General features: G+C 49.2%; 1 protein-coding gene across 3 annotated transcripts in view; it reads left to right on the top strand.

Moving 5' to 3' along the window:
• Positions 1-24979, top strand: part of AGBL3 (AGBL carboxypeptidase 3) — a 357981-nt gene that overhangs the window by 99807 nt on the left and 233195 nt on the right. For all 3 annotated transcript variants that reach the window (XM_068277556.1, XM_068277557.1, XM_068277555.1), the window contains exon 2: positions 19938-20047. In XM_068277556.1, the coding sequence (XP_068133657.1) occupies positions 19982-20047 (66 nt within the window). In that variant the 5' untranslated portion in view covers positions 19938-19981. The remainder of the gene's footprint in view (positions 1-19937; positions 20048-24979) is intronic.

Genomic DNA, 24979 nt, shown 5'->3' with positions numbered 1-24979 from the left:
TCAAACTCAAATACAAAGTGGGGCGAAATTGAACACAGACCAAGTTGCAGGCCAACATCAATGTTTAGGGGTGAGCTCCCTCTCTAATAAAGTTCCCTGGTGTCTAATGCTTCTCCTCCCATATACAGTTCCCTGGCGTCAAAGAGCCCTCCCTCCCCTATACAGTTACCTGGTGTCTAATGGCCTTCACTCCCTCCCCTTTGTAGTTTCCTGTTGTCTAGTGGTCCTTCCTTCCCTATATAGTTCTCCGGTGTTTAGTGGTCTACCCTCTCTACCCTATATAGTTCCCTGTTGGATAATGTAATGGTTAAGGGTTCTGCCATTGACACAGGAGACCTGGGTTCGAATCACGGCTCTGCCTGTTCAGTAAGCCAGCACCTATTCAGTAGGAGACCTTGGGCAAGTCTCCCTAACACTGCTACTGCCTATAGAGCGCGTCCTAATGGCTGGAGCTCTGGCGCTTTGAGTACGCCAGGAAAAAAGCCCGATATAAATGTTCTGTGTTTGCCTGTGTCTGTGTTTTGTTATCTAGTGGCCACCTCCCTTTCCAATACAGTTCCCTGATGTCTAGTGGCCCCCTCCCTCCCTCTCCATATGGCTTCCCTGTTGGCCTAGAGTGGGCCAAACAATGTAAATTGGGAAAACCACTTGTGGGCCAAATTTGATGGCTCTGTGGCCAGAGTTTTACATTTATATAGAGTATATATATAGTACAGATTCTCTTTAAACAATTTGGCCCGTAACTTAAGGTGGCCATACAGCCATCGATTTTGCGGCCTAATCAATTATCTAATCCAATAATTGTATTGAATCGGATGAAAATTGGTGCCGCAACAAGCATGACCGATTGAGGATTTGACCAGTTTCAAAAATCAAAATCTGTCAAATGTATTGAACGAGCATGCTGGAAAATCTCAGGCCGATGTGGTGAATTGAGTGTGCGATGGTAACGATATACGATATCGCAGGGATCAACAAATGCGACAAAACCCCCTGGCTGCTTTCCCTCCAAATGTAAATGTGCTCTCCTGGTGCCTTTGCATTCAAATTTCACAAGCTCCAGCTGCTATGACTCTCCAGGTGCTTCTGTTCCAATCTCGTTTGCTGCTTTTCCACCACCAGACGCATGTGTGATGTCACATACACCCCACATGCTGTAGGCAGCAACAACGTGGCGCGCATGGGGAAGCAACGGACAAGACCGGGAGCAGCAAGGGAGATTTTCACCAGGGGGTGGGGCACATTAACATTTGGGGAAGGAGGAAGGGGCCAGGAGGTAGCATCACAAGGCTTATTCCTGAGAGATTTCATGCTGAAATTGATTGGGAATTGGCCTGTGGTGTATGGGCAGCCAACAGATCTCTCTCTGATCAGATCAGTTAATCAGAGGTGCCTGGCTCTTCTACTGACCACATATGCTATTGCTCCGTTGTTATTGCCTGATGAAGCGGGATCAAACCTGCGAAACGCGTTGCATATTTGGAGTTCATAAGTAAAATATATTGACTGTCTTTACTACAGTCGTTGTGTGTCTACTTGGAGGAGGTAAGTCCACCACTACCTCCTCTATTTACCAAGAATTTGGTTTTTAAGCTCATTTAGCTTCCTTTTATCCTTTTGGCGCCTCTGTTCTCCTGCATAATACATCGCTAGATGTATGGGCAACTTTAGACTGTGTTTTAGACTTTGGCCTTTTATGTTATTGATTTTGACACCCCTGTTATTGGCAATGGCTGCAGGAGTGGCCACATCTTTAAAGCATTGTTTTATCTAAAACTCATAACGTAGCATGTAATAGATGATGGAGTTAATCTGTGTGGATGTATTTTATATCTACTTTCATGGTGGGGAACCCTCAGAACTCCTACCAGGATCTATTGATAGGATTTTGTTAGCCTCTGCAGAATTCACTGATATCTGAACTCTCATTGTTGATCTTCCAGTTGGAGGACAACTGAGTCGTCAACCTCAAATCCTGAACTTGAAATGCTTGAACAAAAAACGTCGGTTGGAAGAGGTTTCAAGTGAGTTGTAATATTTCCAGGCTGTACACAGTGTTCAGAGCTGGGTAATAAGCTTGGACAGATGAAGCTTTGCGTTGTGTAATATTTGTGTATCGTTGCGAAGTATTCTTTAGGCCCTTTCACACTAATGTGCGATGCTGTCCGTTGTGACACACTTCACATAGGGTGTGATGTACAAGGTAACATGAAAGCCTATTGAGAAAGCAAATGATCGTAAGAACAAGATAAACCAAATAAAGGAGAGATTGAGTGGAAGAGAGACATAGAGCGACAAGAAAGGAGAGCAAAGGGATGATCATCAAGAAGAAGAGAAATCATTGCAAAGGGAGAGAACAAAAAAGGGCTAGAGGGACATGTGAAATAAAAAGAGAGTAAGTGAGGTCAGGCTGAGGCAGAGGTGAGAGAGGCTCCAGCCTCAGGGCGCAGTGCAGGAGGGGGAGCACAACTCACTCAGCTATCATTACTCTACTGTGCTTGAAGCAGAGAGAAATAAGAAAAGGGGATACATGGTGGTGACTGCAAGCCAGATAACTAGAGATTAAGGTGTTGGGGGCCCTTGGGTGCCTCTTAGTCTAATAGCAATCAGTGTATGAAGGCTGGGGTGTGAGGGATGGAGGGGCGCACTTTGGTGTTTCAACCTTGGGTGCTGGAGGACCTTGTCCCGGCTCTGAGAGTGAGGGAGCTAGAGTGAGATGGTGGAGGAGAGAGAGGGAGACCGAGAGAAAACTAGAGTGGAGGACAGTGATAAGGGAGAGGGAAGGTGGAATAGAAAGCAAGAATGTGAAATAGAGATAGGGATCCATACTTAGGAAAAGGCATTGGATAATTTCTTCACTGGGTAAAGCAGCTAGCAGAATATCCGCAATGCGGGCATTTTTCTACTAAGGTTTTTACTTACACTAATTCTACCCATAGCTTATTCTTAATCTAGCCCTACTGTACACCCTACACCTAACACTACCCATCCCTTCTTAATGTAATTTCACACTTACTATCATAAATCAGGCCTGGCTATTGTCGGGCCCAAATTACACTCTGGGTGGCATTATACCCGCAATTAACATTGTGGTCTATGGTGGACCCCAAATTTCCAGGCACCTTGAAGTGCCCAAATTATATAGGGATACGGAGTCAGGACAAGGAGGTGGATGTGATGGAGTGACAGCTAGAAGAGTATAGAGCAGGGGTGTCAAACTCAAATACAAAGTGGGGCGAAATTGAACACAGACCAAGTTGCAGGCCAACATCAATGTTTAGGGGTGAGCTCCCTCTCTAATAAAGTTCCCTGGTGTCTAATGCTTCTCCTCCCATATACAGTTCCCTGGCGTCAAAGAGCCCTCCCTCCCCTATACAGTTACCTGGTGTCTAATGGCCTTCACTCCCTCCCCTTTGTAGTTTCCTGTTGTCTAGTGGTCCTTCCTTCCCTATATAGTTCTCCGGTGTTTAGTGGTCTACCCTCTCTACCCTATATAGTTCCCTGTTGGATAATGTAATGGTTAAGGGTTCTGCCATTGACACAGGAGACCTGGGTTCGAATCACGGCTCTGCCTGTTCAGTAAGCCAGCACCTATTCAGTAGGAGACCTTGGGCAAGTCTCCCTAACACTGCTACTGCCTATAGAGCGCGTCCTAATGGCTGGAGCTCTGGCGCTTTGAGTACGCCAGGAAAAAAGCCCGATATAAATGTTCTGTGTTTGCCTGTGTCTGTGTTTTGTTATCTAGTGGCCACCTCCCTTTCCAATACAGTTCCCTGATGTCTAGTGGCCCCCTCCCTCCCTCTCCATATGGCTTCCCTGTTGGCCTAGAGTGGGCCAAACAATGTAAATTGGGAAAACCAGTTGTGGGCCAAATTTGATGGCTCTGTGGCCAGAGTTTTACATTTATATAGAGTATATATATAGTATAGAGAGAAAAGAGTGAGCATGGACGAGAGCTGGAGAAGCACTGCAGGACCTGAGAGAGAATGATAAATATTGAAGGATAGAGCAAAATATACTGATATATTAAAAACAAGGTGTAGAGAAAGAAAGGAAAGGGGGAATAAAGGTGAAGAGGAGTGATGTGAAGAAAAAGAAAGAGAACGGTGGTGGTGGTGGTGGGGAAGGGGGGGGGGGGTGGGTGAGAGAGAAGAAGAGTGGGCATTGTGGAGAGAAATGGATGTTAGGGAGAAAGGTGAGAAAAAGAAAGGTGGAACGAGAGAAAGGAGAGGGAGTGAGAAATAGAGAGGGAAAGTAGCAGAATGAGTGATCACTTCTCAGAACTCATCACACACAGCATTCTCAATGCACATGTCAAGAACCCAAATCTTATCCACTTGTTATTTCCCCGCTTGCTGTGGAGATACTGAAACGTGTTTAGTCCTGTCATTAAAACTGATGGAGGGAAGTGAGAGAGAGAAGGAGTGACAGAGAAATGGGAAGAGAGAATATAAAAAGGGAATAAAAACAGGACTAATTTAAGAGAAAGAACATAGAACGCACAAACGCACAGAAAAAAAACAGAGAAATGGTGAGAGATTGGGATTGTCAGGGGGAAGATGAGAAATACTGAGACATGAGGGGCCCAGATCTACCAAATTAGATGAGTAAACTCTCCTTCGTAATGAGGTGTCTCATACAGGAACTGCAATGATGGACGTGCCCAGAATTGATGCGCTGTATCCAGCCATTACATTGCAATTACCGATATGGTGTCTACTGCACACAAACATCTCTTGTTGAAAACTTCAGGCAAACTTAAATACCAATTGCAGGTCCGCATCTTCTGCAGTGTGAATAGGGTGAAGATGCAGAGCCTGTTGTTAAAGCGGACCTGAAGATACCTAAAAAAAAAGTGTTTCGCTTCCCTGGGGCCTCTGCCAGCACCCTGCAGCCGTCCTGCGCCCGTGCATACCTGGAACAGTACTCCAGTCCCCGCCGCGGCTCACTTTCTCTTGGGTGGGTCACCGTCCACTGCGCCTGTGCATCCTCGTTTGCGCTCCCATCGCCGGGAGCGTCCTGCCAGGTGCACTCGAGATTTTCTCATATCAATAAAAAGAAGTTGGATACATATCCTTGGAGGGTTGAGTCCTGTATGGGAAATCTGTTGTTTTTGGCTGCGGAAGTTTAGTTATCTAGTTAGTCTAGTTAAGAAGCTTAAGTAAGGCCAGGAAATGTGAACCATAGAAGTTTCTGAATTTTTCACTGTACTTGAAAATTGTTTTACTTTTACATCTTTGATATTACGCCAACTAACAAAAAATGTTGTTAAAAGATAAATGGATAAACAGTCATATGGCTAGAGTGTCTTTATTACACCTTACTAATGCTGTATATACCATAGATTCATTTTTTCCCCAATTGTCTCATGCACTTCTAGTTACCTACTTTGTCCACATTATGTCCACCTAAGAAACAGATCCTGGAGTCACCACCGGTTAAGGGCAACAGTGCTGGAGTTAATGGATGGAGGCAGGAGGTTATAAGAGTCCTCTCCTCTTCATCTACACTCCAACTCCAGATCCTGTATGCCTGCGTGTTGTCCATTTATCACTGGAACATTGGTTATGTACCATGGACCTCATATCCAGCCATATAACCAGGGCCGGTCTTACTGCATGCTGTAAAGGTGGCCATACATCAGGCAACTTGGCGGCCGATCAACCATTCAATTTGATTATTATAATCGAATTGGATGAAAATCAAGTGCGTCAAGTGCATGCCCGACAGGCAAAGCAACCAATTTCAGGATGGAAATTAGTCACATTGTCGATAGCGCATGCTGCAAGATGTCGGGCCGAAGTTGGTTGGTCAGGTGCGCAGCGGGAACGGCGTGTAATTTCCCGATGACTGACGAAACCATCCGTCCCTTCGCTGCTATGTAATGTAATGTCCCCCCATGTAAAGTATACATTACCTGTCCGTGGCCTCCGCTTGTCCTCCGCTGCTCCAGGCGCATTCTCCTCTTCCGCATAAACGCATGCCTTACATGGTTTCCTGGTAAGGGCGCATGTGTGACGTCACATGCGCGCCCTTACTAGGAAACCACGTGGGGTGTGCATGTATGCAGAAGGAAAGAATGTGCCCGGAGCAGCGGAGGACAAGCGCAGGCCGCGGACAGGTAATGTATACACTTTGGCACGGGGCACAGGACATTACACTTTGGAGCACAGCGGCGCACAGGGCCGATTCCGGATAGATTTCAGCATGAAATTGATTGGAAATCGGCATGCTGTGTATGGGCAGCTGACAGATTTTTCTTTTATCAGATTCGATAAGAGAGGTTTGTCTCTTGGTCGAATCTGCCTATACATCGCTAGATCTATGGGCACCTTAAAGAAAACCTGAACTGAAAATTAAAAGTCAAAATAAACATAAACACGTTATACTTACCTCCTGTGTAGTCTACTCCTCAATCTCTTTCTCCTCTCTCACGTCCTGTTTGCCTACTGTGATCAAGGGAATTTGCTGTCCTCCATTTTGAAAATGGCCACTACCCCATAACAGCACACTGTTAAACTGTAACATCGCCCACTTGAGCCATAGGGATACATGGACATTACCTGGCACATCAGTTGTCCTCTCAGGTATAACTGACAGCAACTGATATATAACTGACAGCAACTGATATATTTCAGTTCTGACAAAATGTTGTCAGAACTGGAAGGGATCGTTGTCAAAAGAAAATGGTGAGCTTCTGAGAGAAACTGATGGCAAGGTAACTATGCTATGTTGATTTGAAGTTACCTCATGTGTTTATTTTAAATGATTTTACTCAGTACAGGTTCCCTTTAAGTGTAAACACACAGTACAAACATACTGCCCCTGTAATCTTTGCGCCTGATACAAATGTTTCACCTTGCTTCGTGAGAGAACTGGCCCTGCATATACGGTAACCATTGTGCCGGTGACCAGGCATGACTTCAAACAGGTGCATGGTGGCTAAAAAAGAGAGGACTTAGTTAGACAGGTGGCTACTACATGCCATGTAAGCACAGTTTGGCCTTTACATACTGTTACAAACTTTGTATCCTCTGAGTGCACTCAGGCCAGAGTCATAAATGGTGCCCATATTTTATTCCACCACCAAGCAGCTCCCGTTGGCTCATTGACACTAGATCGGTGCCCACTTATACTGTCAGCAATGTAACAAAACAAGGTAGTGACAGTTGGTGAAAGGGCAAGCACAATTTATGACTTCATAAACATTGCAAACAGGTTCACTTTAAAGAGGAACTGTAACGACAAAACGTCCCCTGGGGGGTACTCACCCCGGGTGGGGGAAGCCTCCGGATCCTAATGAGGCTTCCCACGCCGTCCTCCATCCGTCAGGGGTCTCGCTGCAGCCCTCCGTGCAGCGGTGACGTCAATATTTACCTTCCCGGCTCCTGCGCAGGCGCTCTGACGGCTGTCGGCTCCGAAGTAGGCGGAAATACCCGATCGCCGTCGGGTCTGCTCTACTGCGCAGGCGCAAGTTTCCGGCGCCTGCGCAGTAGAGCGGACTCGACGGAGATCGGGTATTTCCGTCTATTTCCGTGCCGAAAGTAGCCACAGCACCCCCGCTGGAGCCAGCAAAGGTAAATATTGAAGCTACAGTCGGCTCTGTCGCCGGCTGTTCGGAGGGCTGCAGCGAGACCCCCGTGGGACAGAGGACGGCGTGGGAAGCCTCATTAGGATCCGGAGGCTTCCCCCACCCGAGGTGAGTACCCCCCAGGGGAGGTTTTTGTTGTTACAGAGTCTTTTTAAAGTGGGATTGTACTGTAAAAACTAAAATTTCAATAACTACTCATAGCGACATAAAATAACATTTGAAAGCATTTTCGAGTATTTCCTGTGCCAAGAATCTCCCTGTACCTGTGTCTTCACTCTGCCCCCTCCTTTTATGCTGAGCTGTTGCCAGGGCAATGTGTCTATTCAGCAGAGGGAAGGGGCAGAGTGAAGACACAGGCTCAGGGAAATACATGCCTTTGCTGATGGCAAGAAATAAGCAAGGTTCTACTGCTTTCTGCAGTGAAAATAAACAATTTCACACACAGGGAATACTTTTAAATGTTCTTTTATGTTTATGTATTTTACTGAAATTTTAGTTTTGGGAGTATAATTCCACTTTAAAGGGGATCTGTAATTTTAAAGAAAAGCTGTATTAAAAAAAAAAAAACACCCCTGAGGAGTACTCACTTTGGGAGGGGAAAGCCTCTGGATCCTAACGAGGCTTCCCCCGTCCTCCTGTGTGCCTCCGTTAGCCTGCCCAGGTCCCATGAAGTGCGGCAATGTAAATATTTACCTCGACGGGATCCAGCGCAGGCGTACTAGCGGCTTTTTGTTCAAGTAAGGCAGAAATAGCCGAATCCGATTGATCCGCACTACTGCGCAGGCGCTAGTCCTTTTGCGCCTGCGCAGTAGAACGGATCCGATCGAGTTTGGTTATTTCCGCCTTACCCGAAGGAAGAGCCGCTTGTGCGCCTGCACTGGATCCCGGCAAAGTAAATATATCAAGTCTTGTTGGGGGAGCATTGCAGGACGCTTCAGGGGAGCCAGCACTGGATTGCCTGCAGCTACAGGGATGGGGAAGGCTTTCCCCTCCCAAGGTGAGTACCCCCCAGGTGATGTTTTTTTTTAGTACAGGTTTTTTTTTTAAATAAATCCCTCTGGGCCTAGGGATACTTGCCTCAGGAGGGGGAAGCCTCTGGATCCTAACAAGGCTTCCCCCATCCTCCTCCATCAGCCTGCCCGGGCCCCCCGAAGTGCTGCAAGGTAAATATTTACCTACAGTGATCCTGCACAGGCGCACTAGTCGCTCTTCCTTCGGGCTAAGGCGGAAATAGCTGAACCCGATTGATGCGCTCTACTGCACAGGCGTGAGTCCTTTTACGCCTGCGCAGTAGAGCGGATACGATCGAGCTTGGCTATTTCCGCCTAGCCCGAACGAAAAGCCGCTACTGCACCTGCGCTGAATCCCGGAGAGGTAGATAAATCCTCTCTTATCAGGCTTGTCGGGGGAGGATTCGGGTGAGCCAGCGCTGGATTGACTGCAGCTGCAGGGGACGAGGAAGCCTCATTGAGACCCTGAGGCTTCCCCCTCCCGAGGTAAGTGTCCACCAGAGTGTTGTTGTTTTTTTTTAATACAGAGTCTCTTTAAAGTGACTGGAGCAACCAGTTAAATACCTGGCCACTCGCTGGACCCTGGGAAGCAAGCTGGGGTTGAATTTGCATGCTTGTGTTACAAGCACAGTTGGCGTGATTACATGCTTGTCACCACATCTCTGTGTATAGTCCCTAGTACACACAGAAGTGGTAATTATTGGGATTGCTGTGTAAGCTTATAATTACTTTGTTGCCGTTATGTACTGACAGCAGAGTAACAGGAGAAATACATTACATAATCCTGGTAGGTAATCCCCTTCCATTTCATAAAAAAATATACATTTTGTTGAATAGACGTTACAGTGTATATACAACAATCAGTGTCAGAGAAAAGTCCTTCCTGTTAGACCAGTGGTACAGCTACAGAGCTGAGGGCCTTGGTACAGACTTTACAGTGGGATTCCTCCAGAACTGTATGTATAACAGGCCCGGATTTACCTAACAGGAGCCTATGGGCACAGATGCCCTGACACCTTAGACTTCGCCCTCCATGAACCTACAAACCCTCACCAAACTGCACAGCAACTGTGCTGGCTGGCCCAGATTTTACTTCTACCTTACTTCCCTTGCCTTTCCTAGGCAGCTACAGGCATAGCTCCCAACTGTCCCTCTTTTGGCGGGACAGTCCCTCTTTGGTAGCCCTGTCCCTCTTTCCTCCTCATTTGTCCCTCTTTCAGTACTTTGTCCTTCTTTCTATGTAAATATATATATTTCTCTACTAAAATGTATGTGTTTGACTCTAAACTTTATTCCCATCCTTTTAATTGATATATTACTAATTTTAAAATGTTAATATGAAGGAAAATGAACCAGGATAGAAAGGACCAGTGTGGTTTGAATTATAAAACAACATATTTTTCTCATGAAATCTTTGTGGTATGCGTGACTAGGGGTGTGATCAGGGGTGTGGCAGGGGCATGACTTAAGTGTCCATCTTTCTCATCTCAAAAAGTTGGGAGGTATAGCTACAGGTGTCCCTTAGTATGAGGTAGCTAGAAATACCCTCAATATTAAGTAGCTAGACTTGCCTCCAAGTATTAGGTAGCGAGAGGAACTACAGTATCAAGTATTTGCGCTCATCAGGGCTCTGCATAGGGAAGGAGGGAGAGAGGCGCTCATGCAGTGAAGTGAGCCGCCTTTCTATCATCAAGCGCCTACAGTGGCCCTGATGTATAATAATCGCATAATAAAGACCACCAAAACCAGCTACCTAGGGACAGCCACTGTGTGAGAGACATGTAATCAGTGAACAAGGAATGGTTTGGTAACCACTTTAGGAACCGAGGTTTATACACCCCTAGTGACTAGGCCAATTTTTACAATTCCGCACTTCACAACTTTTTCCATATGGTGTTAGGCAGTCTTCAAGGGGCTAATGATAACCATACTTCATAGCATACTGTATATAGAGGTGATTATTACCACTACAGCAAGGGCTGATGCCATGAATGAAGGAAGGCTCCATGTTGGCCCCTCCAAGTCTTTGGGCCCCTTTGCACTAGCAATCTCTGGACTCCCTACTTCTATTCCACTTAGGGCTGTTTTCCACTAACGTTGTTTTGGATGTGATTCCAATTGCTATCCTATCGCCAAACACTAGGTACTCAGTCAACTTATGGAAACTGAGCAGTGATGTTTTCAGAAGTGCGCTGCCTTTGTGGGGCAATTTTTCCCAATTGCAATCATCGTGCCTGCTGCATTTTTTGTGGTTTTGAGCTCATATATAAAGTATAGGAGGGCAGGAAAATTGCATAGCAGTTGTGCCTGCACAGGAGGATCCATGTCCTCCGGAGCCCATGCAGCTGCACAGGGGGGCCCATGTCCTCTGGAGCCCATGCATCTGCACAGGGGGACCCATGTCCTCTGGAGCCCATGCATCTGCACAGGGGGACCCCATGTCCTCTGGAGCCCATGCAGCTTGCCAGGGGGGCCCATGTCCTCTGGAGCCCATGCATCTGCACAGGGGGACCCCATGTCCTCTGGAGCCCATGCAGCTGCACAGGGGGACCCATGTCCTCTGGAGCCCATGCATCTGCACAGGGGGACCCCATGTCCTCTGGAGCCCATGCAGCTGCACAGGGGGGCCCATGTCCTTTGGAGCCCATGCAGCTGCACAGGGGGACCCCTGTCCTCTGGAGCCCATGCAGTTGCACAGGGGGCCCATGTCCTCTGGAGCCCATGCATCTGTACAGGGGGACCCATGTCCTCTGGAGCCCATGCATCTGCACAGGGGGACCCATGTCCTCTGGAGCCCATACCGATGCACAGCGGGACCCCTGTCCTCTGGAGCCCATGCAGTTGCACATGGGGCCCATGTCCTCTGGAGCCCATGCAGCTGCACAGGGGGACCCATGTCCTCTGGAGCCCATACCGATGCACAGGGGGACCCCTGTCCTCTGGAGCCCATGCAGTTGCACAGGGGGCCCATGTCCTCTGGAGCCCATGCATCTGTACAGGGGGACCCATGTCCTCTGGAGCCCATGCAGCTGCACAGGGGTACCCATGTCCTCTGGAGCCCATGCAGCTGCACAGGGGGGCCCATGTCCTCTGCAGCCCATGCAGCTGCACAGGGGGACCCCTGTCCTCTGGAGCCCATGCAGTTGCACAGGGGGCCCATGTCCTCTGGAGCCCATGCATCTGTACAGGGGGACCCATGTCCTCTGGAGCCCATGCATCTGCACAGGGGGACCCATGTCCTCTGGAGCCCATACAGCTGCACAGGGGGACCTATGTCCTCTGGTGCCCATGCAGCCATACAGGGGGACCCCATGTCCTCTGGAGCCCATGCATCTGCACAGGGGGACCCCATGTCCTCTGGAGCCCATGCATCTGCACAGGGGGACCCCATGTCCTCTGGAGCCCATGCAGCTGCACAGGGGGGCCCATGTCCTCTGGAGCCCATGCAGCTGCACAGGGGGACCCATGTCCTCTGGAGCCCATACCGATGCACAGCGGGACCCCTGTCCTCTGGAGCCCATGCAGTTGCACATGGGGCCCATGTCCTCTGGAGCCCATGCATCTGTACAGGGGGACCCATGTCCTCTGGAGCCCATGCAGCTGCACAGGGGTACCCATGTCCTCTGGAGCCTATACAGCTGCACAGGGGGACTTATGTCCTCTGGTGCCCATGCAGCCATACAGGGGGACCCCACGTCCTCTGGAGCCCATGCAGCTGCACAGGGAGGCCCATGTCCTCTGGAGCCCATACAGCTGCACAGGGGGACCTATGTCCTCTGGAGCCCATGCAGCTGCACAGGGGGACCCATGTCCTCTGGAGCCCATGCAGCTGCACAGGGGGGCCCATGTCCTCTGGAGCCCATGCAGCTGCACATGGGGACCTATGTCCTCTGGAGCCCATGCAGCTGCACAGGGGGGCCCATGTCCTCTGGAGCCCATGCAGCTGCACAGGGGAACCCATGTCCTCTGGAGCCCATGCAGCTGCAGGGGGGCCCATGTCCTCTGGAGCCCATGCATCTGCACAGGGGGACCCATGTCCTCTGGAGCCCATGCATCTGCACAGGGGGACCCCATGTCCTCTGGAGCCCATGCAGCTGCACAGGGGGGCCCATGTCCTCTGGAGCCCATGCATCTGCACAGGGGGACCCCATGTCCTCTGGAGCCCATGCAGCTGCACAGGGGGACCCATGTCCTCTGGAGCCCATACCGATGCACAGCGGGACCCCTGTCCTCTGGAGCCCATGCAGTTGCACATGGGGCCCATGTCCTCTGGAGCCCATGCATCTGTACAGGGGGACCCATGTCCTCTGGAGCCCATGCAGCTGCACAGGGGTACCCATGTCCTCTGGAGCCTATACAGCTGCACAGGGGGACTTATGTCCTCTGGTGCCCATGCAGCCATACAGGGGGACCCCACGTCCTCTGGAGCCCATGCAGCTGCACAGGGAGGCCCATGTCCTCTGGAGCCCATACAGCTGCACAGGGGGACCTATGTCCTCTGGAGCCCATGCAGCTGCACAGGGGGACCCATGTCCTCTGGAGCCCATGCAGCTGCACAGGGGGGCCCATGTCCTCTGGAGCCCATGCAGCTGCACATGGGGACCTATGTCCTCTGGAGCCCATGCAGCTGCACAGGGGGGCCCATGTCCTCTGGAGCCCATGCAGCTGCACAGGGGAACCCATGTCCTCTGGAGCCCATGCAGCTGCAGGGGGGCCCATGTCCTCTGGAGCCCATGCATCTGCACAGGGGGACCCATGTCCTCTGGAGCCCATGCATCTGCACAGGGGGACCCCATGTCCTCTGGAGCCCATGCAGCTGCACAGGGGGGCCCATGTCCTCTGGAGCCCATGCATCTGCACAGGGGGACCCCATGTCCTCTGGAGCCCATGCAGCTGCACAGGGGGACCCATGTCCTCTGGAGCCCATGCATCTGCACAGGGGGACCCTGTGTCCTCTGGAGCCCATGCAGCTGCACAGGGGGGCCCATGTCCTCTGGAGCCCATGCAGCTGCACAAGGGGACCCATGTCCTCTGGAGCCCATACCGATGCACAGGGGGACCTCTGTCCTCTGTAACCCATGCAGTTGCACAGGGGGCCCATGTCCTCTGGAGCCCATGCATCTGTACAGGGGAACCCATGTCCTCTGGAGCCCATGCAGCTGTACAGGGGTTCCCATGTCCTATGGAGCCCATGCAGCTGCACAGGGGGGCCCATGTCCTTTGGAGCCCATGCAGCTGCACAGGGGGACCCCTGTCCTCTGGAGCCCATGCAGTTGCACAGGGGGCCCATGTCCTCTGGAGCCCATGCATCTGTACAGGGGGACCCATGTCCTCTGGAGCCCATGCAGCTGCACAGGGGTACCCATGTCCTCTGGAGCCCATGCAGCTGCACAGGGGGGCCCATGTCCTTTGGAGCCCATGCAGCTGCACAGGGGGACCCCTGTCCTCTGGAGCCCATGCAGTTGCACAGGGGGCCCATGTCCTCTGGAGCCCATGCATCTGTACAGGGGGACCCATGTCCTCTGGAGCCCATGCATCTGCACAGGGGGACCCATGTCCTCTGGAGCCCATACAGCTGCACAGGGGGACCTATGTCCTCTGGTGCCCATGCAGCCATACAGGGGGACCCCATGTCCTCTGGAGCCCATGCATCTGCACAGGGGGACCCCATGTCCTCTGGAGCCCATGCAGCTGCACAGGGGGGCCCATGTCCTCTGGAGCCCATGCAGCTGCACAGGGGGACCCATGTCCTCTGGAGCCCATACCGATGCACAGCGGGACCCCTGTCCTCTGGAGCCCATGCAGTTGCACATGGGGCCCATGTCCTCTGGAGCCCATGCATCTGTACAGGGTGACCCATGTCCTCTGGAGCCCATGCAGCTGCACAGGGGGACCCATGTCCTCTGGAGCCCATACCGATGCACAGGGGGACCCCTGTCCTCTGGAGCCAATGCAGTTGCACAGGGGGCCCATGTCCTCTGGAGCCCATGCATCTGTACAGGGGGACCCATGTCCTCTGGAGCCCATGCAGCTGCACAGGGGGACCCATGTCCTCTGGAGCCCATGCAGCTGCACAGGGGGGCCCATGTCCTCTGGAGCCCATGCATCTGCACAGGGGGACCCCATGTCCTCTGGAGCCCATGCAGCTGCACAGGGGGACCCATGTCCTTTGGAGCCCATGCATCTGCACAGGGGGACCCTGTGTCCTCTGGAGCCCATGCAGCTGCACAGGGGGGCCCATGTCCTCTGGAGCCCATGCAGCTGCACAAGGGGACCCATGTCCTCTGGAGCCCATACCGATGCACAGGGGGACCTCTGTCCTCTGGAGCCCATGCAGTTGCACAGGGGGCCCATGTCCTCTGGAGCCCATGCATCTGTACAGGGGAACCCATGTCCTCTGGAGCCCATGCATCTGTACAGGGGAACCCATGTCTTCTGGAGCCCATGCAGCTGCACAGGGGTACCCATGTCCTCTGGAGCCCATGCAGCTGCACAGGGGGGCCCATGTCCTTTGGAGCCCATGCAGCTGCACAGGGGGACCCCTGTCCTCTGGAGCCCATGCAGTTGCACAGGGGGCCCATGTCCTCTGGAGCCCATGCATCTGTACAGGGGGACCCATGTCCTCTGGAGCCCATGCAGCTGCACAGGAGGACCCATGTCCTCTGGAGCCCATGCATCTGCACAGGGGGACCCATGTCCTCTGGAGCCCATACAGCTGCACAGGGGGACCTATGTCCTCTGGTGCCCATGCAGCCATACAGGGGGACCCCATGTCCTCTGGAGCCCATGCAGCTGCACAGGGGGGCCCATACAGCTGCACAGGGGGACCTATGTCCTCTGGAGCCCATGCAGCTGCACAGGGGGACCTATGTCCTCTGGAGCCCATGCAGCTGCACAGGGGGACCCATGTCCTCTGGAGCCCATGCAGCTGCACATGGGGACCTAAGTCCTCTGGAGCCCATGCAGCTGCACAGGGGGGCCCATGTCCTCTGGAGCCCATGCAGCTGCACAGGGGGACCCATGTCCTCTGGAGCCCATGCAGCTGCACATGGGAACCTATGTCCTCTGGAGCCCATACAGCTGCACAGGGGGACCTATGTCCTCTGGTGCCCATGCAGCTGTACAGGGGGACCCCATGTCCTCTGGAGCCCATGCAGCGGCATCACAGTCAGCTCCAGATTACCCTCTTGGTTCATGTATGTGTCAGCACTCTCTCCCTGTGTCGCTCCCTTCCATGTAGTCATCTTTCCCTCCATGTCATTTCCCCCCTGTGGCTGTCTCTCATTATAACTATGTACTTTGTGAAGTGCTGCAGAAAATTTCAGCACTATAAAAATTGCACCTAATAATAATGGTAGAGAAACTTTAGACTATGACTATGGTTGGGATTAGATGTTCATATGAGAACAGTCAGTAGCATGACTACTCTGTAAAAAGCACTATGGACAATATCAATGCTATATACAGTTGTGTTCAAAATTATTCAATTATTTTATTGAAATTGAGTGTTTTGGCCAGTTTGACATTGATTTTGATCATTTCAGTCATCTTGTTTACAATTAAATCAAAGAGGCAATTGTAAGTCAGACAAATATAACATAACATTTATAATGAAATTACCCAAAATGTCTTTTCTGTGCTCACATCATTATCAGTTTTATTCAACCCCCAAGTGACATTCATTCTTAGTACTTAGTACAACTTCCTTTTCCATTTATAACAGCTTTTAAACGTGAAGCATAGCTTGACACAAATGTCTTGCAGCGATCTACGAGTATCTTAGCCCATTCTTCATGGACAAAAGCCTCCAGTTCAGTCACATTCTTAGGCTTGTGTGCTGCAACTGCTTTCTTTAAGTCCCACCAGAGGTTCTCAATTGGATTTAAAGTGAACCTTAAGGCAAATAAAAAAAATGAGTTTTACTCACCTGGGGCTTCCCTCAGCCCCCTGCAGCTGATCGGTGTCCTCGCAGCCTCGCTCCGATCCTCCAGGACCCGCTGGCGACCACTTCCGGTTTCGCCGTCAAGACCTGACAGGCTGGGAACGCGAGTGATTCTTTGCGTTCCCAGCCACAATAGCTCCCTCTATGTTGCTATAGCAGCCCTGTATGCTGCTATAGCAACATAGAGGGAGCTACCGTGGCAGGGAACGGGAAGAATCACTCGCGTTCCCAGCCTGTCGGGTCCTGACAGCGAAACCGGAAGTGGCCGCCGGCGGGTCCAGGAGGATCGGAGAGACTCTACGTGGGCACCGATCAGCTGCAGGGGGCTGAGGGAAGCCCCAGGTGAGTAAAACTCATTTTTTTTATTTGGCTTAAGTGCCTCTTTAAGTCTGTTGACTGCGATGGCCACTCCAAAATGTTCCAGCCTTTAATCTGCATCCATGCTCTAGTGTACTTGGAGGTGTGCTTGGGATCATTGTCCTGTTGAAAGGTCCAACATCTCCCAAGCCTCAGGTTTTTGACGGACTGCATCACATTTTCATCCAATATCTCCTGGTACTGAAGAGAATTCATGGTACCTTGCACATGCTGAAGCTTCCCTGTACCTGCAGAAGCAAAACAGCCCCAAAGCATGATTGACCCCCCGCCATGCTTCACAGTAGGCAAGGTGTTCTTTTTTTCATAGGCCTTGTTCTTCCTCCTCCAAACATAGCGTTGATCCATGGGCCCAAACAGTTCTAATTTTGTTTCATCAGTCCACAGAACACTATCCCAAAACTTTTGTGGTTTGTCCACCCACATGACTTTTGGCATACTGCAGTCGACTCTTCTTATTCTTTGGAGACAGCAAGGGGATGCGCCTGGGAGTTCTGGCATGGAGGCCTTCATTACGCAGTGTGAGCCTTATTGTCTGAGCTGAAACTTCAGTACCCGCATCTGACAAATCTTTTTTCAGTTCCTCAGCAGTCACACAGGGACTTTTCTCCACTTTGCGCTTCAGGTAGTATACAGCAGTCGAAATCAGCATCTTCTTTCTGCCACGACCAGGTAGCGTTTCAACAGTGCCCTTTGCCTTGAATTTGCAAATGATGCTTCCTATGGTGTCTCTTGGTATGTTTAACCTCTTTGCAATCTTGTTATAGCCATGTCCCTTCCCGTAAAGAAAAATCACCTCTTCTCTTGTCTTCCTGGACCATTCTCTTGACTTCACCATATTTGTAAACACACCAGTAAATGTCTAGAAGGAGCTGAGTATCACAGTCATTTTAAATCTGCCTAATTGGTGCTTATTATGCTTGATTGCTGCTTGTTAACATCCACAGGTGTTTTCAATACCTGATCGAAAACACTTGAATTAACCTCTGTTCTATATGCTGCATACACACTTGAGATAAAAGTCTCTGGAAAAGGCAAGATCACAGACCAATTATACCCCATTCCATGTAGTATGAGAGCCATACTCTACACAGTCTATTCTATGGAGCTGAACTCCCCATCAGATAAAATCTTTGCAAGATGCTGCACACAAAGTTGCCCGTACACATTCAAAAGATCATTATCTGCAAAAGATCTCTTCCTGCAATAGATCCGTTCCTGCAAAATGCATTCATAGTCTATGAGATCTGCAGATCATCATACACACCTTGTTTAGCAGGCAATCATCTGCAGATCATCTGCAGATCAGATCCACCAGGATGGATTTTCAGATCTGCAGATGATTGCCAGATATGCAGATGAAGTCTGTTAAACAAGGTGTGTATGAGGATCTGCAGATCTCATAGACTATGAATGCATTTTGCAGGAATGGATCTATTGCAGGAAGAGATCTTTTGCAGATAATGATCTTTTGAATGTGTACGGGCATCTTTGTGTGCAGCATCTTGCAAAGATTTTATCTGATGGGGAGTGCAGCTCCTTAGAATAGACTGTGCAGAGTATGGCTCTCATACTACATGGAATGGGGTAAAATTGGTCTGTGATCTTGCCTTTTCCAGAGACTTTTATCTCAAGTGTGTATGCAGCATAAGATTGGTAGTCTTTAGGGGGTTGAATAATTGTGTCAATGAAGAAATCACACAAAAAAAAACATTTAATACTGTATTACAAAAACAATTGATGTCATTTTAGTTGCATTTGGTTCTTTAAAAAGTCCTTGTAAGATTTCATTCTGAATACAAGTACAAATGTACACTAAATTCCCTAAAACCCTTTACAGCATTGGGGGTTGAATAATTTTGAAAACAACTGTAGATGCAGAATAATAATATGGCAAAAATGTTTTTTGACCATTTACATTTTTATCTTCATTTTCCTAGGAACATGTGTGACACAGCTGCGTAAAGAGTAGTGACAGTTGCTTGTGGCCCATTCATGTATGAGATGTAATGAAAAGGTAGAATATGTTGCTGTTAAAACAGTGCCTACAGAGCAGCCTAGGTTCACTTACTTTTATTTTGAAAATTTGTATATATAGCCGTGATCTGTTGTGACCACACCCACTTGCATGATGCCGCCTACATTTATTCTGCACAAGGGCCCACTGTTGGGGTCCCATCACTAGTCAGCATTGTACGCTGTAGGTCACATGACCCTGTTCACATACTTACCATCCTGCTGCTGCCTTTGAGCATCTATAGTCTTTGGTGCCCTCACACCATTGACTGACTTTGGTTGGGGGGTGTGCACGACTGTGTTGTGTTAAGGCCCATACACACGGGCTACAACTGTTGCTGGAAACACATGGCGTGCGCATGTTGCGGCGACAGGTCCTTCGTGTGTATGAGGCGCGCGCAAGGAACTGTGGCTAATCAGAGCTGTCGCCAGGCGATTGACTTGGCCAATTACCGGCAACAGCTGTTTCAGGAACCGTCGCTAGTCTCAAGTCGGTGGGCTCGTGTGTATGCTAGTCTCTAGCAACTCTTATGAGTCCGACAGTTCATTAAACCTGCGACAGAAGTTGCTGAGCAACAGTTTCCGCAATGTTGCAGACAGGTTGTTGCCGCGTGTATACAATTGTCGCTTGTATACAACTGTTGTTGCTGGAGACTTTCAACTGTTGCTTGTCTCCATGCAACTGCAGACATCCGTGCCTTGTGTGTATGTAGCTTTACACATACTGTATATACGTGTAGTTTATTGTGCGCTTTACTGCGTGTAGGTGAAATTGCATACAAAGGATGCCAATCTGCTTCTAAGCATTGTCACTTAGGAGCCAGGAGAGAAGGCGAGATAGTGGCAGCCTATAGGAGCAGTAGGATAATACACGGTTCATTAGCTAGTGTGACGCCTGGTGCAGCAGGGAAAATCCATTCAGCGTGGGAGTATCATATATACTTACATTACGTGCTGCCTCATGCTCGAGTGATAACAGTATTTCCTTTTTCGTTTTGCATAGGGAACATCCACCTGCCATTATTTCTCTGCTTCCACTGATGCAGGATGTCTGATGAGGCAGAAAACCTGAATGTTCAATTAGAACAGACCAGCACCAGTGAAGCAGAGTCGGTGAGTATTGTTTTAATCTTACTTTTAGTGCTAGATTCAAGTTTTAATGCCCTCTGCCTTGTTTTTCATCTCAGTAATGGACTAATTAGAGTAAAAGTGTAATAAGCACTGTAATCTACATGAAAAGCAAAGTGGTCATGTGATCTCCACAGTGTCTTGTTGGTCCCTTCTTCAGCACCAGTGAAGAAGCTGTGTATTCAGGGAGAAGTAGGTGTGACCGAGCTACCCCTCATGACAAGACACAGAACATTTATATTGCGCTTTTCTCCTGGTGAACGCAGAGTGCCAGAGCTGCAGCCAAAAGGGCACAATCTATAGGCAGTAGCAGCATTAGGGAGTTGCTTTGGGTCCAGTGGCTTTAATGGATGTGATCTCCGCATTTTGATTGGCCCAATAGGCTGCCTGTCAAGCAGCCTATTGGGCAAATCAAAATGCGAGGATCGCGTCCATTAAAGCCACTGGACCTGTCCGGGGCTCATGGTGGGTTCAGTGGAGTGGCCTTACAAGGAGTGTGAGTAAGTTAGCAGACCACATTACACTGAACTACCGCACGTAGCATGCACATAACTCGCACTCCCAGAGCTTAATGAATCAACCCCTTTAAGCCACAGCTTGTACATGCGCACAAGGACTGCCGCTGGGCAGTGATCATGAATTGACACCTCAGGCGACATTACAGGGCTGAGGCTGTACAGACTATGGAGTGACGCATGATGGACAGACATGAAATAGACATGACTATGACTAAGGTAGAGATTAAATAGTGAATCTCCACAGAAGGGCAGTTAAGGTAGCCATACATCTAGCGATGGTGGGCAGATTCGACCAAGGTACAAATCTCTCTGATCAAATCTGATTAGAGAGAGATCTGTCGGCTGCCCAAACACCTCAGGCCGATTCCCATTCAATTTCATGCTGAAGTTGTTCTGGAATTGGCCTTGTGACGTTGCATCTGCCACCTTGCCGGCCTGACGCTGTCCCAATGTGCAGTATGTGCCCATCCCCCCCAGTGCACTATACATTACCTGTCCATGTCCGACACTTGTCCACTGCTGTCCCCAGGCTTAGTTCATACACTCCCCCCACGTGGTTGCCAGCGTACACGTGGGTGCGTGGGTGATGTCACACGCACCCACGTTACTCCAGCAACCACGTAGGGCTTGTGTATGGACCAAGAACTTCGCCCGGAGCCAGCAGAGGACACAGACAGGCAATGTATAGTGCACTTGGGGGACACTTTGCACATTAGGGGGACAGCATCGGGGATTTCCTTGCGTTCGTCACTTGTCCCGATATCGCACCCGATCAGGCAAGTTGGCCCTACATCTTGCAGCAGGTATGACTAAGTTTGGCTCGAAATCGGTTGCACAGTCGATCGTACATGTACTTGGCAGCGCCGATTTTCATCCTATTCGATTATAATAATCGAATTGGATGGTAGATCGGCCGCTAAGTCACCTGATGTATGCCCACCTTTAGTGACTAGAGTCATTTTTAGATATTGTGGGTCAAATTCTTAAAATACCTACCGTATATTCCGGCATATAAGACGACTGGGCGTATAAGACGACCCCCAACTTTTACAGTTAAAATATAGAGTTTGGGATATACTCGCCGTATAAGACTACCCCTCTTCCAACGCACACCACATTAAAATAAAAAAAATCATATACTGGTGCTATATATGGACATATTCTGGTGCTGTACTGTATGTGTTACCCAGTATATAACAGTATAAAGTCAATTGACTGGTTGGATTGGTCAATTCTCCCTCTCAATAAGTGGATTGGTCAGCTCTCCTTGTCTACTGGTTTATCAAAGCGGTATGGAAGAATAGATGGTGCTGTGCCCATAAAACACACCTCTTTCAACTGCCTGGCCCACCCTTGTATCCTATTTACCTCCTTCTCTGCCTCTTAGATCTCGCATATATGCACCTGCGCCGCTTCACTACAGCCCTCAGCAGTGAGATCTGAGAGGCGGTAACAGGATAGGGCGTATCACCCAGTATCAATGACACCCGGCGTATAAGACGACCCCCAACTTTTCAGAAGATTTTTAAGTGTTAAAAAGTAGTCTTATACGCAGGAATATACAGTATTTCAAAATAGGTCAGTTAAGCTCACAAATATGGATTATTTAGCTATGTTCTGTATTTTAAGGGCTCACAACACCAGCACTCAGGACATGCACTTGTTGGGCTGCATTGTCATTAATGTTGGTTTAGGTCATAGAATGACAGTCTTGTTGTGTGCTTAATGAGCTGTATCAGGAATGTCACTGGTCCCTAGCAACTGTCATAGCTCCCCTCACTAACATCAGCTTAGTTTACAAAATTACTACCTTGCTTTCTGCTTCAGAGACTTGAAGTACACACAGACATAAAAGCCTTTGATGGCCAAAATACTTGTGACTCATTCGGCTGTCAGTCTTATGTCTGTACAAATGCTAATCAAAACATGGCTGCAATGTCCCTGGATCCTACTGCCTCGCTTCCCTCTTTATAAGACAATATATGCAGCCCTAACCCCCCCCCCCCCCCACATACACACACACACACACACACACACCCCATAGAACAGTACTTGTGGCTGCCTTCCTCTCTGACCCCTAGGCTGGTACACCTTCAAAACCGTAGGGTAGTATCCCTTCAGACATGTCCATTGCTTCAGTTCCAATGAGCATCCCACAGGCGGCTTGTGGGGTACACAGTGATTCCAGATACTGCATGCTTTGCTGCTTTTGGAAAGAATGATTCTATAGGAATGGACAGTGTACATTCTCATTGGGTTGTTTGCGTTCATCCGCTTCTTCTGTCACCTTCTGTATCACTTCCACCATTGGGGACAAGTGCCACAATACTGATGGGAGCCCCAGTAGAAGCATACTGCTCTCCCCATTGCATTAAAACAGACAAGTAGGAATCATCCCTTCCCAGGGAGTACTCTCATTGGTCCACCACTCAGGTGGACCAATAAAAATCCTCCTCGGGGAGGGAGCATTCCTATGGGTTTGTTTAACCCAACAGGGAACCCAACACTATGCTTTTGCTGGGCTCCCAACGGTATTGCGGTTGTCGCTGGCAGCAGCAGAAACCTCAACTCAACTGGACTGAAGCAACAGATGCACAACTGTGCTTGTATGACCGACACTGATATGGACACAGTGTATCTGGACAGGATACTCTAGGAATGCACTATTGTGTATCTGTCATATTGTAGACCTGGCCTTAGAACTCATGCATCCTGTCTCTTCTCTCCTTCTCTCTCCATTGGACAGTTCATGCAGCTGCCTGCTTCACCTCTAAAGGACATTACATATAGTCTCTTGCTCCCCGCCCTCTTTTCAAGTGGAACAGTGCTCCCAGCCTAATATCTCTCATCTCTATAAATAAATATATGCAGTTTCCAGGCTCTCCTCCCTCTACCCTCTCCATAGGACAGTTCATTCAGCTGCCTGCTTCTTCTCTATTGGACAGTGCTACAGATCAAAAAACACTGGGGCTGCTAAGCAGTCCCTGAATTTGGCTTTCCTGGAAAAGGTATTGTGATACCTAAAACCTAACTTTTAAAAAATATAAAAAAAAAATGGGCTAACGTACAAATACATATTGCAAAAAGGGTGCGTGCATCAAACAGCAAGTGAACCCTTATATACCTGGCTTTGCAGATAAGGCCTAATTAGCTTATTCATGAGACACTGCTCAAGCAAATATGCATTCGCTTTCGCATGCCAGGATATGCAGGGTTTTGCCAACTAACTCACCGCAATTTTTTTGCCCTGCGGGGGATTAGTTCGCGCAGCAATTAGCACTTATCCAGGATCGCCATGTGGAGGCCCCCCCGGGATCCCAGGAAAAGGGGGGCCAACAGGGCACTCCAAGCACGCTCACTGCTCAGAGACCCTGCAGCCGCCCCCCCTGGGGGGGAGGTTAAGAAGTAAAGTCAGCCTCCTATATAGAAATACATATACATGGAGACAAACCGGGCATCAGTCCCTTTAAGCGCTTTATTGTATCGTCTTGCCAAAGAGTATAGCAGTAGTACATTCACAACAAATCAATATTGGATGCATCAAACCTGCATTGGTGAGGGTGTCTGGGGAGTGCGGGATTCGGGTGACCAGGGATGAATGGACGGCACTACAGCTGTTTCGCGCCCAGCCTGCGCTTGCTCACGTGCTCGTGTCCTTAGCAATGATGGCGCTGGGCGGCTTCCTAGATAGGACCTGCAAGCCACGCCCCGGCGCACGCCATTGGTGTGGAGAGAGAGTGTCAGGGAGGTGAAGGATGAGGGGGCGGAGACTCGCCGTAGCGGCGAGAAACTAGTAAAAGTGCTTGAAAAAGACCAGCAAGCAAAGATCGGTTGCTGGCAGTACATTAAAGGGGCAATGTGCAGTAAAACCTGGAAGTGAATAAACAATAAAAAATAAACATTGTTACTGTGAAACATAGTGCTCACAATGGCCAACCAGATAAATATACAATATATATTCAAATACCACCACCTAACACAAAACCTTAAGCATGGGTGAAGGTATATATAACATTAAAGAGAACCTGAACTGAAAATAAAAAGTCAAAATAACCAAACACACGTCATACTTACCTCCCTTGTAGTCTACTTATCAATCTCTTTCTCCTCTCCTGTGTCCTGTTTGTCCACTGTGATCAATGGAATTCTTCATCCTCCATTTTGAAAATGGCCATTACCACATAACAGCTTCCTGGTCAGCACACTGTTAAACTGTAATATCACCCACATGAGCCATAGGGAAGCATGGACATTACCTTGCACATTCAGTTGTAACTGAAGCTGCTGATATATAACTGACAGCAACTGGTATACTTTAGTTCTGACAAAATCTTGTCAGAACTGGAAGGGATCACTGTAAGAAGAAAATGGTGAGCTTCTAAAAAGAACTGGCTGTGAG

Source organism: Hyperolius riggenbachi, chromosome 3, assembly GCF_040937935.1.
Source record: "Hyperolius riggenbachi isolate aHypRig1 chromosome 3, aHypRig1.pri, whole genome shotgun sequence".
NCBI lineage: Eukaryota > Metazoa > Chordata > Amphibia > Anura > Hyperoliidae > Hyperolius > Hyperolius riggenbachi.
This window is presented reverse-complemented; position numbering and strand designations above follow the sequence as displayed.